This window comes from Dufourea novaeangliae, unplaced genomic scaffold (assembly GCF_001272555.1).
Source record: "Dufourea novaeangliae isolate 0120121106 unplaced genomic scaffold, ASM127255v1 scaffold172, whole genome shotgun sequence".
Classification (NCBI taxonomy): Eukaryota; Metazoa; Arthropoda; class Insecta; order Hymenoptera; family Halictidae; genus Dufourea; species Dufourea novaeangliae.
The window spans coordinates 562772-587009 of NW_015374058.1; the positions used below are offsets into that span (position 1 = coordinate 562772).

General features: G+C 33.4%; 6 protein-coding genes across 6 annotated transcripts; 2 read left to right on the forward strand and 4 right to left on the reverse strand.

Moving 5' to 3' along the window:
- Positions 1 to 713: 713 nt before the first annotated feature.
- Positions 714 to 1749, reverse strand: LOC107190095 (60S ribosomal protein L37a). Its single transcript, XM_015578829.1, has 3 exons — positions 1655 to 1749; positions 1084 to 1212; positions 714 to 889 (listed from the first exon to the last, which is right to left on the reverse strand). The coding sequence occupies exons 1-3, from the start codon at positions 1655 to 1657 to the stop codon at positions 743 to 745; spliced, it is 279 nt and encodes a 92-aa protein (XP_015434315.1). The 5' UTR covers positions 1658 to 1749; the 3' UTR covers positions 714 to 742.
- Positions 1750 to 2428: 679 nt separating this feature from the next.
- LOC107190088 (SH3 domain-binding glutamic acid-rich protein homolog) lies at positions 2429 to 4821 on the forward strand. Its single transcript, XM_015578820.1, has 5 exons — positions 2429 to 2783; positions 3600 to 3782; positions 3903 to 4049; positions 4209 to 4249; positions 4404 to 4821. The coding sequence occupies exons 1-5, from the start codon at positions 2739 to 2741 to the stop codon at positions 4570 to 4572; spliced, it is 585 nt and encodes a 194-aa protein (XP_015434306.1). The 5' UTR covers positions 2429 to 2738; the 3' UTR covers positions 4573 to 4821.
- A 3724-nt stretch (positions 4822 to 8545) lies between these two features.
- LOC107190084 (uracil phosphoribosyltransferase homolog) lies at positions 8546 to 13746 on the reverse strand. Its single transcript, XM_015578817.1, has 7 exons — positions 13554 to 13746; positions 13356 to 13398; positions 12813 to 12962; positions 12311 to 12455; positions 12076 to 12206; positions 10264 to 10327; positions 8546 to 8595 (listed from the first exon to the last, which is right to left on the reverse strand). The coding sequence occupies exons 1-7, from the start codon at positions 13688 to 13690 to the stop codon at positions 8585 to 8587; spliced, it is 681 nt and encodes a 226-aa protein (XP_015434303.1). The 5' UTR covers positions 13691 to 13746; the 3' UTR covers positions 8546 to 8584.
- Positions 13747 to 15980: 2234 nt separating this feature from the next.
- Positions 15981 to 18790, reverse strand: LOC107190016 (estrogen sulfotransferase-like). The gene is given in 8 exon segments (XM_015578732.1): positions 15981 to 16164; positions 16166 to 16290; positions 16363 to 16457; positions 16531 to 16657; positions 16743 to 16938; positions 17323 to 17422; positions 17890 to 18203; positions 18730 to 18790. Coding segments are annotated over 8 exon segments (1149 nt in total). The 5' UTR covers positions 18738 to 18790.
- A 454-nt stretch (positions 18791 to 19244) lies between these two features.
- On the forward strand, positions 19245 to 20758 carry LOC107190017 (GTPase Era, mitochondrial). Its single transcript, XM_015578733.1, has 3 exons — positions 19245 to 19472; positions 19843 to 20277; positions 20355 to 20758. The coding sequence occupies exons 1-3, from the start codon at positions 19245 to 19247 to the stop codon at positions 20721 to 20723; spliced, it is 1032 nt and encodes a 343-aa protein (XP_015434219.1). The 3' UTR covers positions 20724 to 20758.
- Positions 20719 to 22873, reverse strand: LOC107190059 (sulfotransferase 4A1-like). Its single transcript, XM_015578782.1, is given in 7 exon segments — positions 20719 to 20938; positions 20941 to 21021; positions 21094 to 21188; positions 21262 to 21388; positions 21474 to 21669; positions 22047 to 22146; positions 22629 to 22873. Coding segments are annotated over 7 exon segments (987 nt in total). The 5' UTR covers positions 22837 to 22873; the 3' UTR covers positions 20719 to 20758.
- Positions 22874 to 24238: the final 1365 nt, after the last annotated feature.

Here is a 24238-nt window from a genome sequence, read left to right on the forward strand (position 1 = left end):
TTACATTTGAATTTATGTACATACAAATATTGTCTAAGTATAACGAAACAATTGTTTCATCACTTATACTTGAAAAATAACTTGTGAAAGTAATACATTTTCAAAGACAATAAAATAGTTTATGTATGTTCCATTAGGTTCTTCTCTATGAATATTGAGAAGCATGTATGTAACTAATCTCAATGATTAAGCTAACATCTTCATACATTTTCTAAGGTCATAACTTCATAAGTATCAGTTAGCTTCATTAATTTATGGAAGACTATGTATGTTCATGTTCTATGAAGTTTACATAAAAGATTACTTATTATTAATCGAATTCTATCTTAGAATAAGACACGATACAGATTGTAAAAAGATGATGTGTCCAGTTCTGATAAAATTCAATATACATCTCAACAATCGAAAACACGTGTAAATAGACATTATAACTATGGTTTCTTATGTGCCTCCAGAATAATTTCTAAACATATTATGACAGAATCCAACTATTTATGATTCTGATGTATTATATATTGAAATACAACAAGCCTAATTAAATCTAAAAGAAAAGTAATGTTCATGGTGTTACTCTTTTACCAAAATAATTTTAAACAGATTTATTTACTTCTTTTGCTTAGATGCAGATTTGGATAATGTAAGCTCAAGTAGTTTGCGACTAAATAAAATTGCAAGCAATCAATTGAGGGTTTAAATAAATTGTAGTCTTGAAATATTAGTATAAGATATTTATTATATTTACTTATTGTTCTTTAACTTCGCGCAATCTCCTAACAGCAGATCTAACAGATGCAGCAGCTGTTGTTGAGTACACCCATGCACCTCCTGCAACTGTCCTCTTGCATCGTTTGCATGACCAAATTCCAACGACACTACGCTTCATTGCATCCTACCGCACAATAAAAAAAACATTTAAGTATAAATGTTATTGTAATACTCATAGCTAAATAGAAAACATACAATACTTGTGTACTGCATACTGACACATGTTTGTTTTGTAACAGAGTCTTATTCTAATATAACTTAAATTATTTTAAATGTAAATCATCATGTGTCTATGATATGTTACAATTCACTGTTTACCTTGCCACAGAATGTGCAGGTATATTTGCTGTGCTGGGTGATTTCCATCTTCTTCACCATCTTCCTGAGGGAGGCACCATATCGGGTACCATACTTTCCGGTGATTCCTACCTTCTTCGTGCGTTTCGCCTAACAATTCCAAACAATTATTATTGTTAAAACTAAATTATTAATAATTTGATGTATAGGTGAAGCGGAATAATTATAAAGGAATTATCATGTTTATACATATATAAATATGACACATATAGATTAAGTTAGGTGGTATTGCAACACTATCACTTTAGTTTTTCTAACAATTAAAAAGCCAATAAAGCGTATCACCACATTTCATTAATATTCCCTATAGTGATATTTTATACAAAAGTACAAGTAATAGCATAATGTATCCATTGAAGGACAAATATAACCTAAGATCACAATTTCAATACACAAACTAATGTTTCAAAATATATAAATGACCATAATATATTTTTCAACACTTAGTCAACGATTGTCTTCAACACAACACCATAAAGTTTACTAATATTTCGATAAGATTCAAGGAATATTTTCCAATAACAATTCTTACCATTTTGCACAAATTAAGGTACGTTCCAAAAGAACCGGAAAAAGGAGAGAGACTTTAAAGTCCAATCTTCACGATGCGCGTCAGTCACCGGAAACCGTAATGCAATGGCGTAACATGAAACGCACGAATTCAAATCATACCATATGGACAAATAAAACCCGCACTTTTTAATTCCTTGATCTCCATCACCTTAGTAATACTCCATCGATTAACACTTCTCTATACGATCATTACGAAAAGATTAATGAAAACCGAAGGGCCCACATAGCCTGTCTAATACGAAGGGGGGCAAAATTGGATATAAATTATTCCAGAGTCTATTCATGAATAACGAATAATTTTTCATTTATTTAGATAAAAATTTAGTCGAACAACTAGTAAAATAAAAACAATTCTGCCTACAGTAGCCAGGTCACTATATCGAGAAGCGCTCCTCTTAGTCCTCGATCTCTCACGTATGTAAGACGGCAGCACCGATTGGTCTCTTCAGATTTATTCCTCGCTAAAAAAATAACGAATATAAAATTTTATTCGGCTAAATTTTTCACGTAAAGTGCTGTAGCACATTTATCCATGACGAAGGAAGAATATTTGTGACCGATTAAAATCACCATTTGCCATTTACGAATAAATTCAGAGATCGTATTTATTCGGTGAAGTGAAACTCGCCCAATTTCTGACGGCGGGTATACAATCCAGATCGGTTGACTAAATTTTCACGGACAATGCAGTCGTGGCTGTGACCCCGATACCTGACCGTTAGAATTTCGTCGAGGGTGTACACAGTTCTGGTATCAGGATAGCAGTTGGATCGTGGCCGCGACGTAGAAAGGATTGGTGTGCAGTCGCGCATGAGAACACTCGTTAAACCGGCCTGAAATGACGTAGCCAGTGGATCCCAGACCAGCCCAGGCCAGTGCGCGTTAAATCAGTGTTGCTCATCGTCGGCGATCGCCGGACTAAATAGCCTATAGCGGTTCACGCTGATCGCTTATCACTCCTATTAGCGGAACCGCATAAATCGTGGCACACACGACGAGCAGGAGCGCGAGCGTGTCAATTGGTACGAGGGCGCCGGCTAACGATGGTCGTCAAAATCTACATATCGGGTATCAGCGGCAACAAGGAAGTGAGTGCGAAAAACACCCGCAGCGGGCAACCGAGCATAATGATATTTCGTGCGAGAGCAGAGAGCCAGAAAGAGAGCGTTTGTGTTTGTCTGTCCGTGTGCGTGTAGCGCGCTTACAAATGCGTCTCCGTCCCTCTGTGTGTGCGACTCCGAGGGAGAATGCCAGATTTACCGGGCACCTGAATTCTTACGATATTTCACGGCTACGTTGGATCGGGTTACATTGAGAATCAAGCGACCGTTGTGTCGCTATAACGATCAAGACTGTCAACCGCGGATCTTTATTCGTCGCGCGGAACGCTCCTCGTTTCGATACAGAGATACGGTTTGGTTTCTCATAGAAGTGGAGATGCATTTGGTATCACGGAAACGTATGTTAGACACTCGGACGATGACCGAGCTCTTTTTTGACGAATTTAACGCGAAATTAACGCGAAGGATCGTAGAATGGATATGGAGAAATATTCGTTGGGAAATAAAACTACAGATCCTGGGTAATTAAAGCTTTCGTCGAATGTTTATGTTCGTCGTAATGAAGCCCGAGTTATCTGGGATGTCGTGTAGATCCTTTTCCGTGGTCCCTTGTCATGATATTGTTCTGTGTTAATTGGAAATTATTCTTTTTCCTTTAACACGAAAGATTATCGATGAAATTGAAAATGGTATTCATTCGATCGGATCGATAAGAACGCCGAAACAATGGTATTTTGGATACAAAAATTGAATACGTTATACCGTTACACGGATGATCGTAAATATTTATACGAGTGTATATTCTCTATGAAATTACAATCGTATTTTATTGGATCTTTTCAGGTAAAAAAGAGGCAACAGCGCGTTTTAATGATATTAGATAGTAAAAATGTAGAGTATGAAACCATTGATATAACAGAACCAGGAAAAGAATTGGACAAGGAGTTTATGCAAACCAATGGTATCGCAAGGGAGAGCAAGTATCCATTACCTCCACAAATATTTAATGAAGAGGAATATTGTGGGGTAACTATCGCTATATAAATTGATCAGAAATAACTTTAAAATCTAGTTCTATATTTCTAGATCTATAAGCTTATAAATTTTTGGCTTGATCTATTATGATTGTAATGAATCACCTAACAGGATTATGAAGATTTCGATTTGGCAAATGAGATGGATGAATTGGAAGAGTTTTTGAAAGTGGCTCCTCCTGCTAGTGCAACAGACACTATTCGAGATTCAAATCAAAGTAAGAACATCCAAGAAAATGGAAATACTACAAGTAGAGAGGTAAATATCATAATTATTTGAACATTGTGACTATAAATCTGATTTTTGTGACTATAAATTTTCATTTTCAATTGTCTTACATGTGTTTATTTACTTGTGTTTTGTCCTTGGCACTAAATTTATACTATGTCTGTACTAACTACAACATGTTTATTTTAGCCTTCCACAGACAAGGATGCAGTTGCAGTGCAAGAGGAAAGGTAAGAGTTATATACACATTGATTGCATAATTCTGTAATTATTTAATTAAGTTAGGTAATGGGTATAAGTGCAAATATATACGATGAAAACAATAAGTTTCAAAAATAATTCTTTATTACATGACTCAATCATTTCCTTCTTCTATCATTGTAGTCTAGAGGAAAGGACAGCTCTGCCAAATAAAAGTCCAGAGTCAGATGAATCAAAACCTGTAGAGCATGATGGGGGGACACATACCACGGCAGATGAAGACATAGAACATCCGGAAGAGAGTATTGAAAAGAATGTAGAAAAATCCGATGATCAAGAGAAAGAAGAGTAGGTGGGAAGTAAGCCCATTTGATAGTGGGGTATTTTATATTTCTTTGACATCCTTGATTCTCCATGAGTAAGGGTATTTTATAAAAGCTATATTTATCACATTTCTAAGGCTGAGTGAAAGTACTGCCAAGATAATATTTCTGTGCTGCAGAAGACACATTGAATGAACAGTATAAATGAAGTATAAGTGACACTTTTATAGAACAATTTTGTATTGCAATTGAGTATGTTTTCACCAACAGATTTTTGATAGGTCCAGCTAGCAGATATGAACTAATTTCATCTTTCGTCATATCACTAGTTAATGTATAATGTTTTTAAGTTCTTGTGTTCATATTTTGCATTGTTCATATTGTATTTTATTCAGTACTTTTTACTTGCGACAATAACGGCGCGCTAGGACTAATAAATTTTCAGTATTGAGAATGCTTTCTCTCCTGCTACTCACTAAAACTGTAACAATGAAATTATATAGTTTTATCATGTTTGGGAATTATTTTTCTCTTGTCGTTTGAAATTTCATACTGAAATATTGATTTTCCAATGTCAGTTGAAATTATTTTGAAAGGTTTTTAGAGGGTTAGTCTTTAGTCTCTCTACGCGTATAGATAGTCCAAGGTGTAAACAGTTTACTTACCATTTGTACTGGAGAAATGACTTCCAGAACACCTAATTAAAAATGTGATAGTGATTCTTCACAATAATTTAGCTTCATTCTTTTGATTTTATATCAAATCTTCATGTTGAGAGGGTTTCCCGTTGCGCAATACAAATAAATACGGACAGTACAACACTCAGTTTTCTATAAAACGCAATTATTAAAAAAGACGACACAAAATTAATCATAATATCATGCGCATTAAGTGATTCTTTATCATAAACTACATCCTGAATATGGAAAAATAGAGAGAACGAAACAGTTTCTCGATATTATTTCTAAGCATGTTAGGATTAATTTAGGGCAGATTTCTTAGTTTTGCATAACGTATCCAAGACAAAATTACATATTAATTCATCACGATTTGGTGTATAACAACCTTATTCTTGTTATTCTTAATCCAATTCGTAAAGATATATTCCAAGTGAATTAAAAATAAACAAGTATAGAATGTAATTTGTAGCAGTAGCTCGTTTACTTTTTTCATGCAGAAAATATTTACTTACAGATGATTAGAACCACCAAACTACTGATAATCTTGAACCCTTTTACCGCTGGCCTACTTATAATTGTTTCAATTCGAAAAAGTAAGGTCGATTAAATGTATTCGGTCCTACTTTCTTACTTATCGAAACAGGTTGAGATACTTTTAATTATTTTATATATAACGCTCATTTAACTGATCAAATAATAGGAGGGTATTAATCACGAACAAATTGTAGCTTTACGCAAGTGTTATGAACTGTTTTGTTATAAGATGAAATAAAATATAGAATATAAAGTTCATGATACGGTAATTGTGCACGAGATAATAAGCCTGACTAATTTTAATATAGCGTATCGCAGCCTCTGAATATTAAATATTTGCTACTACAAACGAATTAGGGAAAAAAATCTAATAATAATAAGCTTTACCGAAGTGAGGCGAGGTGTCTATCATTTTATCATCGAACACTGTATCCGTAAACAAAAGGTGTTGGACATGAGTATTGAAGTTAATAGATTTTATCATGGTATATTCAAAATATATATTTGCGAGAAAAACATTCATTATACAACATGTATATGAATCGTGCTGATCATTGTTACATGCATATAAGACTTTACTAATAAATATCATGACAGAAGTTTAAGAATCTGTTTAAGTAATTCTGTACATACATCGGTTCGTGGTACATGCGTTGATTTTTTCAATATTACAATTATGTAGGTACAAATGTCAATGAATTTTCATTCCAGGAATGTCTGTATTACAATATGGTAAGTAACATATTACGAATACGGTAATCTTAATACACTATAATATATACACATTTCTTTTTATACAGGCAGATGTACCAAATATTGTACTTTTCAAAAATATTCAATAATTTACTATTCTTTCGTATTCTTTACCTAAATGTTGTATTCAACGATAATAGCTAACATTATATGCATAAACTACTAGCATACATTAACAATGATATTTCCAAAAATAAATATCTTTTTTTGTATAAACAATAATTAAAAGACTAGCATTAAACTTAATCAATATAAAAATTACCTATCTATATGTAGCTTTGGAATATCACACTTCAAATTTAAAAATTCAAAATTTGTATTACAATCTCTATCTGTAGAATTATCATTATAAATTTGTTTTTTTTTCGTAACAAATAGGGTTCTAAGCTCTATAAAGTGTATGTGTAACACAACTCTTCAAATATCTTTGCCTTGCATGTTCGTAGTCTCTCCTACGTTGAAACGAGAACAGCCTGAAAACAATAATTTTCAACGTGTTTTTGGTAATACTTATGCAAAACATACGTAAGGTAATTAAACTCTAAATTGATAAAAAATAGTTGCTGTCAAACGAATATTACTTTTAAGGAATATTTTTAAATGTAACAGTATGAGAAAATTGTATTCAAGTTAGAGAAATTTACTATATCGTTTAAAATAATCACTAATAAATTTGATCAAATATTTAATAATATTTAATATGTGTTTTAACCTTGTGTATAAATCTTTTACAATACAAAAATAATTATGTAGAAGTATCATTTATTTTTACATATTTCTAAATAAAAAAAAGGCGTGTTATTTTTACAAATTTCGATTTATTTTAGATCATTTATGTCACGCAGTTACTATTTACTGTGCATAGTTATTCATTACTGTATACATGTACAATATCTTTCGAGTGTACGTTTATTGTTGTACAAAAATTATTTTTAAATCTTGAAATATACTTTGAAGGGATGGTAGATTATAGTACAGTAGTGTACAGGTATTATTCGTAATAACAGACATTTATGTACACTGAAGACATTTATGTGAGAGAATATAATGCTCATAGTTCACATGTGAATTTTAAAGTCACAATTCTAGAGACTGTAATGCAGCTTCTTTTGTAGGTACATTGCAAGGCACATAGTTTTTTAACGTTCTTGTAGAAACTTTGAAGTTAAAATTTTACTTTCACAGTAAAACTGAAAAGAAAAATAAATATGAAATACAAAGAAATATAAAAACTAACACAACCGTAATTATGAACTTAAAAGCTGCATAATCAATTCTAGACCACCATTCAACAACCACAAAGGATTTGATTAATACAGGTACACAATAAGCTTCATTTGGTTGTGTTTTAACATAAGTTATTGTTTATAAATGGTATGTACTATAGTAATATATAGTATTCATGAAATGTTCTTCATTTCATCGTGTTGCTCTTGCTTTATATATCTGTTATTATGCATTAGAAACAAAATAATAATTACTATCTGCATGAATGATGCTATCACATGTACATCACTCAATTTATACATTCAAAAATTTCACGTTTAATTCTGCATTGAACATTTATGTCAAATTTTCCGCTTATTCCCACACATACTACATATTAGTATGCATTCAAAAAGTAATTAGAATTATTCACACACGACTCGTTGCATAGAAACTAGAAGAAAAATTAAAATACAATACTTCCACCGTCGTTAAATATGTTATTAACACAGAGTGTTGTTCGGTAAGACACTTATGCTCCTATCTTCTTCATTACATTGTAATGATTTTCTTTTGTGGTAAAACAGACATCTTTCTCAGTGTACAGTACAAACTGATTAACAAAAATGACATCTGCATTCCAGTAAATTGGTATTTCAATATTGAATTATACAAGTTTTCAATATAAGAAAACTATTCATTAATAAATATGCAATATACATTTTGCAATACTTGATAAATAAATTGTAGTACATGTACATAAATACAGGATACTTGAATAAACTGAGATGTATAACTTTCGTTTAGGATGTACTTCTTTCGACTTGTTGTTGTACAATTTACACAACAAAAAATTTGTCTTAAGACATCATTTTGCACCTGTAAAAGGAGTGCTGAATTATGCCGATCGTATGTTTAAACGTTGAATAAAAATTGTGCTCTGTGAGATAGACGATGAAACACTTTACAGTACTTTATGTTTCTTGTTACAATTATACCAAAATACTAGAGGTTGGTAAAATATTATGCACATTTGACTACGCAAAGTTTTAAGCACTTAGTTCACATAATTATACATTCTGCTTATAAATTACTTACTATTTATAGTAATAAAAAAAAAACGAAAATTGAACAAATTACTGTGAATTCTTATAATGTTTTAAGTTCAGTACATGTTCTGTTTTTTAAGAGTACTTACAAGATTTGCAAGATTCAGATCAGATTTATGTTTTTACACAAGTAAAAATATTAGAAAAAATTATTTGAAATTCAGTCTGTTATGACTGTAAAAAAACATATTCTTTTTTATTTCATGAAAATCTATTCTCTATTGTATTATAGCATTTGAAATTCACAGTTTACAATATGCAGTGTAGAAATTAGAAAACAAATTTATTTTGTATATTATGCTGAAAAGATTAACCAATCAGAACACGACTGATTTACCTTGATTAAGTAACAATAAAACACATTACTTACAGTCTTAGATTAATGGCAGAAAATCAGTCAACAGGAGATTTATGCAATCTTCTAATTACAAACACAAAGTATGCTTTTGTAATACATTTTTCTTTAAATGTACACTTGAGAACGAATGAAATAAAAAATTTTTAACGAATCACAAACTGAAAAGCATATTTTAATGGAAGTATAAAATATTGGTCTCAGCTTTTATAATTGCACACTTTACGTATCTTGAACAGCGTATTATGGAACTATTATACACGATACCTCGCAATAAGTGATACAATGAGGTGGAAACAGAATCGAATTTGGCAATTCGAATAAATTTGAAAACGAATTACATTTTACGTTCAATTCGTTCATACACTTAGAATACCTCTACCTGAATATAATAATGAATAATAAATTACATCACTTATAGCTCGACAATAAATGCTTTACAGAGATTTCAAATGACAACATATTACAGTATTGCCTAAGCTGCACAATAAACTTGTGAATTGCATGTAACATTCTTAAGAGTACATTAAAACTACAGTTACGCGAAATTATACACACAGAATGTAACGTTGTAAGTCTACATATAACTTTAAAAAAAAAAAGATATGTTAATTATTTAACAGTAAACTTTGTACTAAATTTCTAGATTTCTATTATAAATATACTCACCTTAATGACAAATTTTTAGAAATTGATTGTAAAATAAAAATCTAAAAAACGAGAACAGAATTTTTAAATGAAACCGTTCAACTAGTTCGCAAAATACACCCTATTCGAGCTGAAGAAAATTAATGTTTATCTTTTCACCTCAATAGTATGTATGCATGAGAAACAATAATACAACAATCTACAATAATTCTTTTTTGCATGCAGAATTTACCAAGTTATAGAAATCAGTACTAGCAATACTACAAATATAGTGCCAATATTTCCCATTTTGTAATGCATAATTATATAAAATTTATTATTATATACTTGAATGCAATATGCTGCCTTCTGCGACTGATTTTCTGGTAGTTTCTCTTTCTATGCTAAGTACTAACTTAGTATATCATAAATTAATAAAATTTAATTAATCCGTACCAAAGTATTTCTGTCCAAAATGATTTGGGGCTACACTATGAATCTCCGACGTCAAAATCTTCATCTGTAAAAGGGAATTTAATTTCATACAAAACATTGGCATCTGTTTCCAACTTATAAATGTTACTTAATTTACAAACTGCTTACTTCTGTCCTGCTATGATAGTACTACATATATAATAATTTGATTAATACAATCCATAAAATTTCCGGAACGTTACAAATTATCCGATAAAGTGAAAAACTTAAAATGATATGCTTGTTGGAACACAGAAATTGAAAAGCAATGCAACATTAAGGAAACAAATAGATGATATAATATTATTAGCATAACAAGAAGTGGCCGTTAACCCGGCAGCACACACGGTGGGGATCCATGGAACCCTCACCGCTCAGATATCTTATCTGCTTCTCATATTTCTTTAGCTATTGTTTTGTCGCTCAATGTCAGTCCAGCTTCTTAACACGTTTGCTAAGTACGTCGCGGATCCGCGTCGCGCTCACATATTTTGTTTACGTGCACTGCCAGAATAGCAGCACCCTGCGAAAGTTCACGATTCTCAGTACACAGCGAACGTGTTAATACGTTGTTAACATTCAGTACATTAGTTTCGATTACGATTTCTTCAGAGCTACATCGAATGTTCGTATATTTGCACAGTGCTGTCAGTTCATTCTTGTGTTTTATACTTTAGTCCCTATTGTATTTTCCTTATATTATTTTGGTAAGAATTTCTTTTATATTGGACTGTGTGAGATGTTTATTTTTCTTCTATAAGAATTTTAAAATTGTGTCCTACTGTTACGTATTGTCTGAAGAAAATTAGTAATTGTCTGATAATTAGATTACAAGTTGTTTAAATGTATTAATATTATTCCATGGATTCCATACAGGGTGTCCCAGATTTTAACGGCTAAACATTGTCAGTATATTATATGGGTCTAATAAGAAAAAAATATTATGTACACATAGGTCGTTTAAAGCTGTAAAACAGTTATAACAAAAAAAAAATACGAAGGGAACCGTAACGAACTTCGGGTTACTGCGATACAAAGTAAGAATGCATCAGAAATACTTATGTTGATACTCCCTCACAGGTGCACGGGCATTCCCATTGAAGAAGCCGAAAAAGAATTACATATCATCTGCATACTCTTGATGCGTTAATAATTACGGCATTTTGGTATGAAGTTCAAGAACTTAATAATGGTACTGGCAGAAATTACCTTCAAAATCTTAGATGATCTCAGACAGTAAACAGAGGTCTCATAAACAGACTTAAAAAAAAAACATACTAATGTATTTCTACATTATGTTGCAGAAGTCGCAATATATATATATATAACATTTTTTTCTTATTTAGACCCATAAAATACATTGACAAAGTTTGCGCGTTGAAATCTGGAACACCTTGTATTCCTTGTGTACATATTGCTAATATTTTAATAACGTAACATAAAACATACAGATATCCATATGTTGTTGGTAATTAATGTTAGTTTTTAAATGATGGTCTGTGAGTACCCCACATGGGAGCATGTTTCAGAAGTCCATGTGTGTGCTACCGGGTTAATTGTTTCTTATAGCATGACTGTTTCTCTTTGAATGATATATGTAAATTAAATTTTCTTAATTAATTAAATATTCAACAAAGAATTTTGTATACCTATCTCTCATTATTACATTTCTCTAAATTGTATTAAAGCCTACAAAAACGACTCTACGTGTTGTGCAAGAAAAAAGGAGTTATGTAGAAAGTATAAAACACTTATGCAAATTGCTTATCTGTGTGGCATACATAGACACTTTACCTGAGGAAATGCAGTGACTAGACATCTGGCTGCAATTGGTGTACAAAACAAATTTGACAAGATAATATTTTCTTCAAGTACATTATGTTCCTTTAGAACAGCTATCGCTTTTATCACTGTATTCCCAGTGCCTTGAATTTAAAAATTACAATTTTGCAACACACAGTTGAAGAAAGTACAGTCGACAAGAATAATATTTTGCATGCTTATACCCTTGTGATTATCTTCTACTTACTCATTATAGGATACATTAACAACACTTTTCTCCCAGATATATCATCTGGAAACTTTGCGTATACTACTCTAGCTTCATGCGTGTCTACATCACTCTCGACTAATATTTTTCCAATTCTTATGCTGCGACAACAATCCCTTAAACCCTAAACAATGTAATTAATGGGAATTACTAATAGTAACTGCTAATATAAAGTATTAAATTTGTTTAATCTTAAGAAAAGAAATTCGTTAACCCTTGCATGACGGACTTTAAAAATTGGTTCTGTTCAAAATATTGTACTACATTGAATTAATTTATTGCTAATTCACTTGTAAATGTAAGACAACCACAGAGTTCTCGCAGTGAACGTAAACAGTTAAAACACGAGCAGAGTCAAGTAACATTGCCACATGGGTCTATTCTGTCCCAGTCATCGTCATGCGAAGGTCAATTATGTAATTGCATAACTCTCTAAATTAGAAAAATCACATTGCTTATAAAAGGACCCAATATTTAATACCTGTTCCATAGCTTCTCCACTTCTTACTATGGATACTCCACAATTTCCTTTCTGATACTTCAAGCCCTTGTACTTGGCTCCTGTTGGAGTAGTCACCACGCATTTGGAAAATGGTAGTTGATTTAAGCTTTCTTCTATAACCAGCCTTATCTAAACAATGAAATACAAAACTATAGTATTCTAATTTTATAAATTACCAGGGAAATGTAGTTCTACTTTAAAATGGTAATTTATCAGTACCAAATGTAGCATGATAATCTTATTATCTATATATATGGCTTTTTTGATAGCTCATAGATAAAGCTTTCCAAAGAATATGAAAAATATATTTAAATATAATTAATTACATAAGGGAATAGGCATTAAGGATTGATAAAACAATCCAGAAGACGAATTTTTGAAGATACTCTACACCTCATTAAAAGAATATTATTGTCATGAAATAAGAAGCTTCTGCATCAGACACAATTTAATAAGTTGTAACGTATATTGGAAGTACATGACAACGTGTCAAAAGAATTTTATTAAATAAATCAAATTCACCAGTCGGTCAGCATAGAATTTGAAGTCACTCCTGGTGGTGTTTCTGTAAACGGAAACGCATTGTGTTTATTAATTTGTTTAATCGGAATCGAGAAGAAACAAGCCACCGGCATCGTATCGGCCTGTCTACGACTACATATAAAAAAAAGCACGTTCTACACACAAAACCGAATAACCTCCCGTGGTTCCTTTACGTACTTGTCTCGCAATATAGTCTGCAGCTCTTTCACTTGATTGTTACACGGAAGGATCTTTAAATTTGGCCCGTACACATCACTAATTTCATTACTGTCGTTCGATTTTTTCGTGACAGACGTTACCTCCGTGCTACCCATGTCGGCTTCTTCACGTGCGTACACTACTTCCGCCGCGGAAGTTCCGCGAATGTGCGCGAATGTTAGTCGAGAGATACGGCGCACACGCACAGAATCAGTAAGTACAGCTTCCATTAACTTGTCAGTTACCAGAGATTTCGATTCGTAGAAATTAGAAACGAGGACGAGCAAGAACCAACCAAACTCAAGAGTTACATGAACAACAATAATAAAGACCATGATTCAAGCGCATGTTGATTCAATCATTTCACTACCGTCCACTCCCCCGTCACCTGCAGGTAACAATAATAGATTGAATGTGGTCAAGGGATACTGCAATTTATTATGCACATTTATCGTATGCAGCCGAAGCTTTGAAAATCGTACGGAACATCTACCAACTTCAGAAGTGGAACTTTTCTGCGACGGATAAATTACACTAAGTCTGAATAATATTTAAGCCGTGTTTTACTGTATATATTATAATAAATATATTGTAAAATCGAGTACATAAGTAGTATTTAAGACAATTATTGTTAACTTTATACAAAGACAACTGTAAATTGTACATTTTCTAACCATTTTTTCAATAATAAACAGTTGAATGTTACATAAGCGTTGTTTACTAAGGCTATCACTTCCTCTATCCCATATTTTTCATTAATAAAGCAATAATAATTGCTAAATACAGTTAAAATCGCGTTAAAAATAAGATTAATGTTAAATTTGGCACGAAATTTGAATTGAAAAAAGCGCGGAAAAAGTGGAAGCGTAGGAAAACAAATTCTAAAACTTTTAAGCAGCGCCATCTGGTGGCGACTTTGCGAACTATCGAAAGTTCTGAATTTAGTTCCAATTTCCGCCACCAAGTGATGGGGGCGCAACTAGTATGTCCCATAAATCCCAATTTTTCCCGCGCAATATTTGTATAGATTCAATAAAAGTGCCCTAAGATACTTATGTTACTTTAATTCAACTTATTTATATAATTGTACAATATAATTGTAATGATATTTATATAAATTCAGAAAAAGTAGGCTTAGATATTATTCAGGCTTATAAAATATTGTAACTTATATGCCGCAAATAATTCCCTCCCCTGTAACTTGCAAATCTTCCGTACCGTCTTCAAAGCTTCATAAAGGTTTCATAAGTTTGTCGCCGAAATTTTGATTACCGGTGGCATATGATAGACGTGTGTAATAATTTGCAGTAGTCCTCTGCCGGATTCAATCAGTTATTATTACATGTGGATTACGGGACAATGAACGGTAGTGAAATGGCTTGCGTCAGTACACGTTTGAAAAGTGATCCTTTATCGCTGTTGCTCGTACAACTCTCGAGCTCGGTCGAATGTTGCATTGAACTTGCATTGAAAAGATAAAATGTGGCCGTAAAGTAGAGTGATCAACTGATCTTTACCAGCTACTTTGTTGTATGCATGTTCCAATTTGTAAAAATCATCTATCGTGTAACTTGTTAAAAGTTAAAAGAACACATGGTGCGGCGGGCCGCTAGCAAATCAATGGAGGGCCGCGGTCTGTGCATCCCTGCACTACACCAACGACCCTTTTGAAGTTCGAGGAAATATTTGACGATATATTGAGTGCGGCACGGTTTTAATTGAGTTAATTCGACTTCTACAATTTATATACTGTTTTACTGGATATGGAAATATTTACAATCGCGTAATATATTTATATAATCCTTTAACGCCCAGACTCTTAACCCGTTATTTCAAAGTTATGAGACTGATATATCAATAATATTATATACATATATATGTTGTATCTTGTTATTTTTAAGTCCAAACACCAATACCTACTTCTTAATTTTTTTTCCATGCTCAAAAAAGTTAGATATTAATCGGCAACAGAATTGGACGCAATTTTAGAATCAATGTTGAACCGGTGCAACACTAGGCGTTAAAGGATTAATAAAAGAAGTATAAACATGTGAAATACCTGTAACTTCTTTCTTCACAGAAAAAACGTCAAAACCATCGGTCTTTGATTTTGAAAACTACAGCAAACCCTATAAAAAAATCTTCACAAAATTGAAGACATTACGTATGATAGTATGTCGTTACTGTGAACGGATACATATTGTGCTGGTAGAACTTCGATGAGAAAAAATCTATTCCCAACACTTTTATTTTTTTAATTTTTAAATAATATAAAAGAATATATCTATACCAAACAGATATGTCCCACCTTTTGTGCAGAAATAATTCAATGTAATATATTGTTCGATGTTCACTTACATATGTATATGTAAACTTTTAAACTAATAAATCTGTGTATGTAAAGTATCAATGACAATTATCGTTAGTATTATTATTAAAATATGGAAAGACGAAATCAGTGTCCTTGAGATTCTGTTCCATCCACTGATTAGCTTTGGCATCAAGATCTGGGGTAAACATATCCCTCCAACCACCACTTTGACCTCTCCTAACAAATGTTTCTGCTGTCATAATGCCACACTCTTTAAATAGAATTCACCATTGGATTGTTTTTGAAGTTTTTGATATTTAAATAATCAGTTACGTGTCCAATCTGTTCCTCCGTATAATTCTTCCCGAGAAATTTGGCGACTTTCTTAACAGCTTTTGGAAAATCCTAGAAATGAAACAATAATGAGGATCCCCTCCAAAGAGTCTTAAATACACTTGAAACGTTAACTTGACTAACGTGCTGCATTTCTTCGTAGAACATAAATAGAAGATTTGGATGATCTCTGAGGACCCATGCTTCCTTCAAATGTTCCCAGTAAGGGCTCCAGAGTGCTAAAAATGTTAAATGTTACATTCGCTACTTGTTAGATAACAATAATTTGTATCCGACTTGTACAATACTTACTAAGATCATTTTGAAAATAATTCCAAAACATTGCAAAATCACCCAAGTATCCTTGTGTTATATAATCTTTACTCAAATAGTACCACGAAACGGCAACATCTTTTGGATTTCGCGCCACATAGACCACCTTAATCATAGAAAAAGACTCAAATAATGGTTACACGAAAGTAGAATAAATAATTATATTCGATTCCGTAAATCTTTGTAAATACCTTACAACCGCTGTCCAGAATTCCGGGTAATAAACTGAACGGAAAATGGGTTTTAATGAATCTAGGAGATGGTATGTTTGCTAGGACCTCATATCCTGGCTTGGCAAAACTGTTGCACATATCTGTCCTATCTTTGTTTCCTATATTCATCTCCAAAAGTTCGAGTGTTACTTCCGGGTGAAGTATAATACTAAGCCTAAACACAAATTCATGTTTTTTGTCGTGATAGTAAACAAAAGTACAAACTGCGTAAACTTATTCATGTCGCGAAATATGCTTTTTTTTTAAATTTCTGACGAATGAACTTAAGTTCCACGTTTTTCTTCGCATATGTTCAATTTTCTGAGGCTTTCGGTTGCACCGTTATTTTATGAAACGCTATTTTAACCCACTAGCCAAAGACTTGGGGTCACGGAGGGAATAGCGACGATAATCAATCTTTCGTCACGTTAATTAAGAAGACATTTGTCTCTACGTAATGCGATAAATATGATCATAAAGCACACGAAAATAATCTTCATGAATTATGGAACGTTATGATTAATGGAACGTTACTAAATACTTTTAAATGTATACGAACTCGAGAAATGGAAATCGTTCTATAAGTAGCTTCTTTCTGGCCGTTTCGAAATCTAAATTGTTCGATAAAAGCCAAACCAATTCTTGGGTCCATGTTGTGCCTGAAAATGAAAACATTCCTAAAATGTTTTATACTTTTCCGTATTTTATTTTTGTATTTTTATGATCTGAAAACCATAAAATTGTAGGTATGTATCGATTGAATAATATTGAAGCGGCGAGCGGCCAAGATCCCGTGGGTAAGGATTTCTGGACCGTCGGAAGTGGGGATAGTCAGAGCATGCGCACACGTTTTCTTGCCTCTACCTCGTCAGGCTTGTGCTCTGAAAGAGCTAGTCGGTAGGGGCGCGATTCGATTTGGACCAGCGGGCCAAATGTTGAACAGGCATGTTTTACATTAATCATTATTGCAACATACATATTGCGATAATTTAAAACATTAGAAAAATGGTCGGTTGAAAACTCGAAAATTCATAAATTCGAAAGGTAGCAAATTTGGAAATATGATTACTAGAAAGTTATGATTTATAACACAGATAAAATGTATTACAAAATACGGAGCACTTACCAGACCTCGGATAAGACACGACCCACGTGTCGTCTGGTCTTGCCTCAAAATTATAAAATCCTTTACTCTGTTCGGTGTATCTGTACGGAAGGAACCATTTTTTAGGGCCAACGAGTACCCAACCAGTTCTCTCGCCCGTGAATTCTTGCAGCAGCTCCTTGGTCTTTTTCTCGTTCAGAAGTTCGTACTTCGGTGGTTCCTGAGCCATCGTGGTACGGATGATATTTCTCTGCGCGAAGAACTTGTTATCGGGTCCGGAGATACGAACACACTGATTATTAGTGTGAGGGACCGCACGGCACTTACCCCAGAATCTATGAGAAATACAGATCTCAAATAAAAATCGAAGCATCAATACAAAGTTTCTAACACAAACATTTAAAATTTTTATATTTCCATTATTAAGTAAGTATATTATACGATTATAAATATTTTATATAAATTGTAGAAGTCGAATTATTTCAATTTAAACCGTCTTGTACTTATTATGTAATATGTAGTGAATGTAATAATATAAATCTTAATGTAACCTGCGGGGCTCCAATCGCGTTCGAAAAACTTCTCACCGGTTCCGTACTCGGAACGCTTAGCCACTTTGAACCAACGACCCTTTTGAAGTTCGCGGATATATTTTACGATATATTGAGTGCGGCACGATTTTATTTGAGTTAATTCGACTTCTACAATTTATATATTGTTTTACTGGATACTAAACATTTTAATCTCATTCGATACGAATACCTTTGTTAGATACCTACGATCGGATCCGCAGGTATCGATACCAAAAATACTCGCTATCGAAACAAAAGTATCGAGTAATGTACTCGTATTTACTTGTACCGATTCATCCATACATATACTCCTCTCGTTGGTCCCTCAACTCTGTTTCACTCTGTTTCCACTTTCTTTTGTGCCTCCCTTTCCTCTGCGCTTTTTCCTCCACCCTCTGCGATATGCGAGCAAGAGAGTGTTACTCCGGCTCTACTTCTGTTCTTCGGTCTCGACTTCAGCTCTACCATAAGACCGCGCAGTCTATTATATATGTCTATGGCCAGGCCTGGTTAAACTAAACGCACTAAACGCAACGTAAAAGCGGTAGAAGCTGGTAAAAGTTAATGTTGAATAATGTTGAAACAAAAGAGATAGACTGAATCAAAATTCTATCCAGTTCTATTGATCATTTTGTGATGCACATAATATATACCATTCTGGTGTAATATATCATTGAGGAACATAACTGTCCGCATGTATACACAAATATAATGCTTATTGTAACATAACCTACAGGAGTATTTATAAAAATACACACGAAAGTATCGATAATTTGATGAAGGGATTTCTGGATATTGCAAACAATGTTGATTACAATAGGAAGGTGTGCGCTTCGAATTGAAAAACAACTATACAAACGTTGTTACTTTTCTTCTACCGTGCTGAATACTCAGAACAATGATGATTTTATATTACAATGTGATGATAATGTAACACTACGTCGTGAGGATCCAAAATTCTTGAAGGTCGCTATTTTAGGTTTACCAAATGTTGGAAAGAGTACTCTTGTGAATACTCTTGTACGTCGCAATGTACGTATTCTGAAGTATATTCTTTTATTTATGTGTAAGAATAAGTTGCTAGAGTTGATCTTACACAGCCAATAATACTAATGAGTAGACTAAACGTTTATGCAAACAGATGTATATGGACTAATGTATAAAAACTAGAGCAACAAGCAATTCATTTCTAATCTAATCCAGATCGGCATCAGTACTCAATCTGAATTGACTATATCTATTTTTAGTAGTATTTATTATTCTGTCAGTATTATTGATCATATAAGATCTACTTTACAAGTGAATATAAAAAAATTAAAAATTTTATCCATACATGAGCCCATACTTTCATATTTTAATGTTCAAACAGTTTATATTAAAAGAATGTTTCTATACCAAACAGATATGTCCCACATCTTTAAAAGTTCATACAACACAGCATAAGGCTGAAGCAGTGTATTTGGAAGGTGATACACAAATTGTATTCGTAGACACTCCTGGGTTAGTAACAAATCATGAGCTGAAGAAGTACAAATTAATGGCATCTTATAAGCAAGATCCAGAAGTATCAGCATCTGAAGCAGACATTATAGGAGTAGTACAAGATGTTACCAATGTATATACTAGGTATAAAATCAGTGATTTTGTCATTGATTATTTAAAACAGAAGAAAGAGGACACGCCTCTACTATTGATTTTGAATAAAGTCGATAAACTTAAACAAAAACAGGTCTTATTAGAATTGATAAACAAGCTTACAAGTAATGCAGATTATCCAAAGTTTGATGATATTTTCATGGTATCCGCCCTCAGTGGAGATGGTGTAAATGATTTAAGGGTAAGATATAATTCAAACAATATTAGAATGAAAGTAGTACAAATATTATAATGTCTGCATTCAAACATATATTTCAGACTTATCTGTGCGATTGTGCTAAAGCAAAGGATTGGCAGTATGATCAGAACTTGTGTACAGATCAGTCAATTGATACTATAGTGGTAGAAACAGTAAGAGCTAAATTATTGGATCTCCTTCAAGACGAGGTACCATACAATATACAAATAAGGCTAGAACATTTAGATATTGGAGAAGATGGCACTATGAATATTTTAGTGTCACTAAACTGTGATAAAAGACGTTACCAAGGGATTTTATTAAGAAAAGATGGGCAAATGGTAAAACTGGTATCACAGTTAACAGAAAAGGAATTACAGCATGCCTTTAGGACTAATGTAGTGATACGTCTGAGTGTAATATGTGCAAAGGAAAAATCTGATAAATAAATAATTTAAACTAATAAGTCCGTGTATGTAAAATATCAATGACAATTATTGTTAGTATTATTATTAAAATATGGAAAGACGAAATCAGTGTCCTTGAGATTCTGTTCCATCCACTCATTGGCTTTGGCATCAAGATCTGGGGTAAACATGTCCCTCCAACCACCACTTTGACCTCTCCTAACAAATGTTCCTGCTGTCATAATGCCACACTCTTTAAATCAGTTACGTGTCCAATCTGTTCCTCCGTATAATTCTTCCCGAGAAATTTGGCGACCTTCTTAACAGCTTTTGGAAAATCCTAAAAATGAAACAATAATGAGGATCCCCTCCAAAGAGTCTTAAATATACTTGAAACGTTAACTTGACTAACGTGCTGCATTTCTTCGTAGAACATAAATAGTACATTTGGATGATCTCTGAGGGCCCATGCTTCCTTTAAATGTTCCCAGTAAGGGCTCCAGGATGCTAAAAATGTTAAATGTTACATCTGCTACGTGTTACATAACAATAATTTGTTTCCGACTTGAACAATACATACTAAGATCATTTTGAAAATAATTCCAAAACATTGCAAAATCACCCAAGTATCCTTGTGTTTTAATTCCTTTACTCCAATAGTACCACGAAACGGCAACATCTTTTGGATTTCGCGCCACATAGACCACCTTAATCATAGAAAAAGACTCAAATAATGGTTACGCGAAAGTAGACTAAATAATTATATTCGATTCCGAAAATCTTTGTAAATACCTTACAGCCGCTGTCCAGAATTTCGGGTAATAAACTGAACGGAAAATGGGATTTAATGAATCTAGGAGATGGTATGTTTGTTAGGACCTCGTATCCTGGCTTGGCAAAACTGCTGCACATATCTGTCTTATCTTTGTTTCCTGTATTCATCTCCAAAAATTCGAGTGTTACTTCCGGGTGATTGAACATACTAAACCTAAACACAAATTCATATTTTTTGTCGTGATAGTAAACAAAAGTACAAACTGCGTCAACTTATTCATGTCGCGAAATGTGCTTTTTTTTTTCATTTCTGACGAATAAACTTAAGTTCCACGTTTTTCTTCGCATATGTTCAATTTTCTGAGGCTTTCGGTTGCACCGTTATTTTATGAAACGCTATTTTAACCCACTAGCCAAAGACTTTTGGGGTCACGGAGGCAATATCGATGACAATAAATCTTCCGTCACGTTAATTAAGAAGACACTTGTCTCTACGTAATGCGATAAATATGATCATAAAGCACACGAAAATAAACTTCATGAATCCGCGATTAATGGAACGTTATAAAATACTTTCAAATGTATACGAACTCGAGAAACGGAAATCGTTCTACAAGCAGCTTCTTCCTGGCCGTTTCGAAATCTAAATTGTTCGATAAAAGCCAAACCAGTTCTTGAGTCCATGTCGTGCCTGAAAATAAGAAAATGCCTAAAATGTTTTATACTTTTCCGTCTTTTATTTTGTATTTTTATGATCTGAAAACCATAATAATGTAGGTATGTATCGATTGAATAATATTGAAGCGGCGAGCGGCCAAGATCCCGTGTGTAAGGATTTCGGGAGCGTCGAAAGTGGGGACAGTCAGAGCATGCGCACACGCTTGCTTGCCTCTATCTCGTCGGGCTTCTTGTGGATATAGAGGAGATCATTGTAGATCATTCCCCTCGGCTGGAAGAGCAAGCCGGTGGGGGCGCGATTCGATTTGGACCAGCGAGCCACATGTTGAACAAATCTGTTTTATTATATTGCGATAATTCAAAATATTAGAAAAATGATCGGTTGAAAACTCGAAAATTCATAAATTCGAAAGGGAGCAAATTTGGAAATATGATTACTAGAATGTTATGATTTATAACACAGATAAAATATATTACAAAATACGGTGCACTTACCAGACCTTGGATAAGACACGACCCACGTGTCGTCTGGTCTTGCCTTAAAATTATAAAAGCCTTCACCCTGCTCGGTGTATCTGTACGGAAAGAACCATTTTTTGGGGCCAACGAGTACCCAACCAGTTCTCTCGCCCGTGAATATTTGCAGCATCTCCTTGGTCTTCTTCTCGTTCAGAAGTTCGTACTTCGGTGGGTCCCGAGCCATCGTGGTACGGATGATACTTCTCTGCGCGAAGAACTTGTTATCGGGTCCGGAGATACGAACACACTGATCTAGAGATTTAATAAAGTACCCTAGTAGCAATTACTGTTACCATTTTGATGGGCCTATGATGCACTATTGGTTGGCCAACAGTTAGAATTGTCACCCTTTTTTGCTACTGGGCCAACAATCATACCCAACGTGGGGCCTACGTGACTATATACTACGAAGAACCAACTGGAGATTTCTTTCTGTAGGGACGATTGTTGAGTATCTATTACAATAAACCAACAATAGGAAGACAATTGGCTATACTACACTTCCATAAAATCATATAACACTGGAATTAATATTTATAATAATTACTTGTTATAATAATTATATACATGTATAAATTGTATATGTACATTAAACAGGTAAACACGTCTTTTACCAGCAAAATTACCTTTACAATTTATTATGTACGATTTATACACATAGCTATATAATTATTACAAATAATTATTATAAGTTATTTCAAATCTTCTATCCCCTGACTCTATTTTTACAAAATGTCAAATATGAAACGTGTTGCACGAGAGTAACAAATCGTGAGTAAACAAAAAAATCAATTTGAAATATAATAACAAGTTTTTGGTTTTAGCAACGTTTCTGATATATTTAAATGTTGGCAAACTTTGGGTGGGCCAATGTTATATTATCAATGTAAATTCTTGTTAATTAACCAACTATAATAATTGTAGGCCCAACACTGGATATTCGTTGGCAAATTGTCATAACTCTGTCGTCGTAGGCCCTATTTTGAGAATTGCTAGGCAAAAACACTAACTATATCCCAACTAACTCACAACTCACGACTGTTGGATACCGTTGGCCAACCATAAATGCTACTAGGGTAGATACGTCCTTCGCTTATCATTGAAAAATATTCTTGCCCGATTTGATTATACTTATTGCATGTTCGAACAATATATTATTTGCTTATCACTGACATTACAGTTTCCGCCAATTAAAACGCGGGAAACAGAACCGTTGCTGTTCGCGTCCGCTTTTAAACTTGTCGAATCGTCAATACGTAACCATACACATAGAATATAACATATTTCTACGTCTATGTATATATATATATATATATATATATATATGCACTTTAGAGGGTAACTTGAATCATGAAGTTTCAGATTCTATCGAACATTTTGCGCGATCTCGTAATATTATGTTGTAAGCACTTTGAATTCGATAAACAAATTATTTAGTCTTGATAGTTACTTTTGCAAACTTACCAGGAAACGGTTATAAGGATTTTTTAAGAAGTAGCTCCATCGATCAAGACGAACGGTGTACACACGCCATGGCAAAGTAAGTAACTGCCAGAAGAAACGGTCGGAAATTTAAAGATGACCGG

Excerpts from the sequence above, each read along its gene's own strand:
- LOC107190095 (XM_015578829.1), bottom strand. Across the intron at positions 890-1,083 it reads CCTGCACATTCTGTGGCAAG|GATGCAATGAAGCGTAGTGT; the intron begins GTAAACAGTGAA and ends ATTGTGCGGTAG.
- LOC107190084 (XM_015578817.1), bottom strand. The coding sequence starts at position 13,690 with ATGGGTAGCACGGAGGTAACGTCTGTCACGAAAAAATCGAACGACAGT. Across the intron at positions 13,399-13,553 it reads CAGACTATATTGCGAGACAA|AAACACCACCAGGAGTGACT; the intron begins GTACGTAAAGGA and ends TTCCGTTTACAG. Across the intron at positions 12,207-12,310 it reads GTTAATGTATCCTATAATGA|GCACTGGGAATACAGTGATA; the intron begins GTAAGTAGAAGA and ends TTTAAATTCAAG.
- LOC107190088 (XM_015578820.1), top strand. The coding sequence starts at position 2,739 with ATGGTCGTCAAAATCTACATATCGGGTATCAGCGGCAACAAGGAA. Across the intron at positions 3,783-3,902 it reads ATGAAGAGGAATATTGTGGG|GATTATGAAGATTTCGATTT; the intron begins GTAACTATCGCT and ends ATCACCTAACAG. Across the intron at positions 4,250-4,403 it reads GTTGCAGTGCAAGAGGAAAG|TCTAGAGGAAAGGACAGCTC; the intron begins GTAAGAGTTATA and ends CTATCATTGTAG.
- LOC107190017 (XM_015578733.1), top strand. The coding sequence starts at position 19,245 with ATGTTGATTACAATAGGAAGGTGTGCGCTTCGAATTGAAAAACAACTA. Across the intron at positions 19,473-19,842 it reads ATACTCTTGTACGTCGCAAT|ATATGTCCCACATCTTTAAA; the intron begins GTACGTATTCTG and ends TATACCAAACAG. Across the intron at positions 20,278-20,354 it reads ATGGTGTAAATGATTTAAGG|ACTTATCTGTGCGATTGTGC; the intron begins GTAAGATATAAT and ends CATATATTTCAG.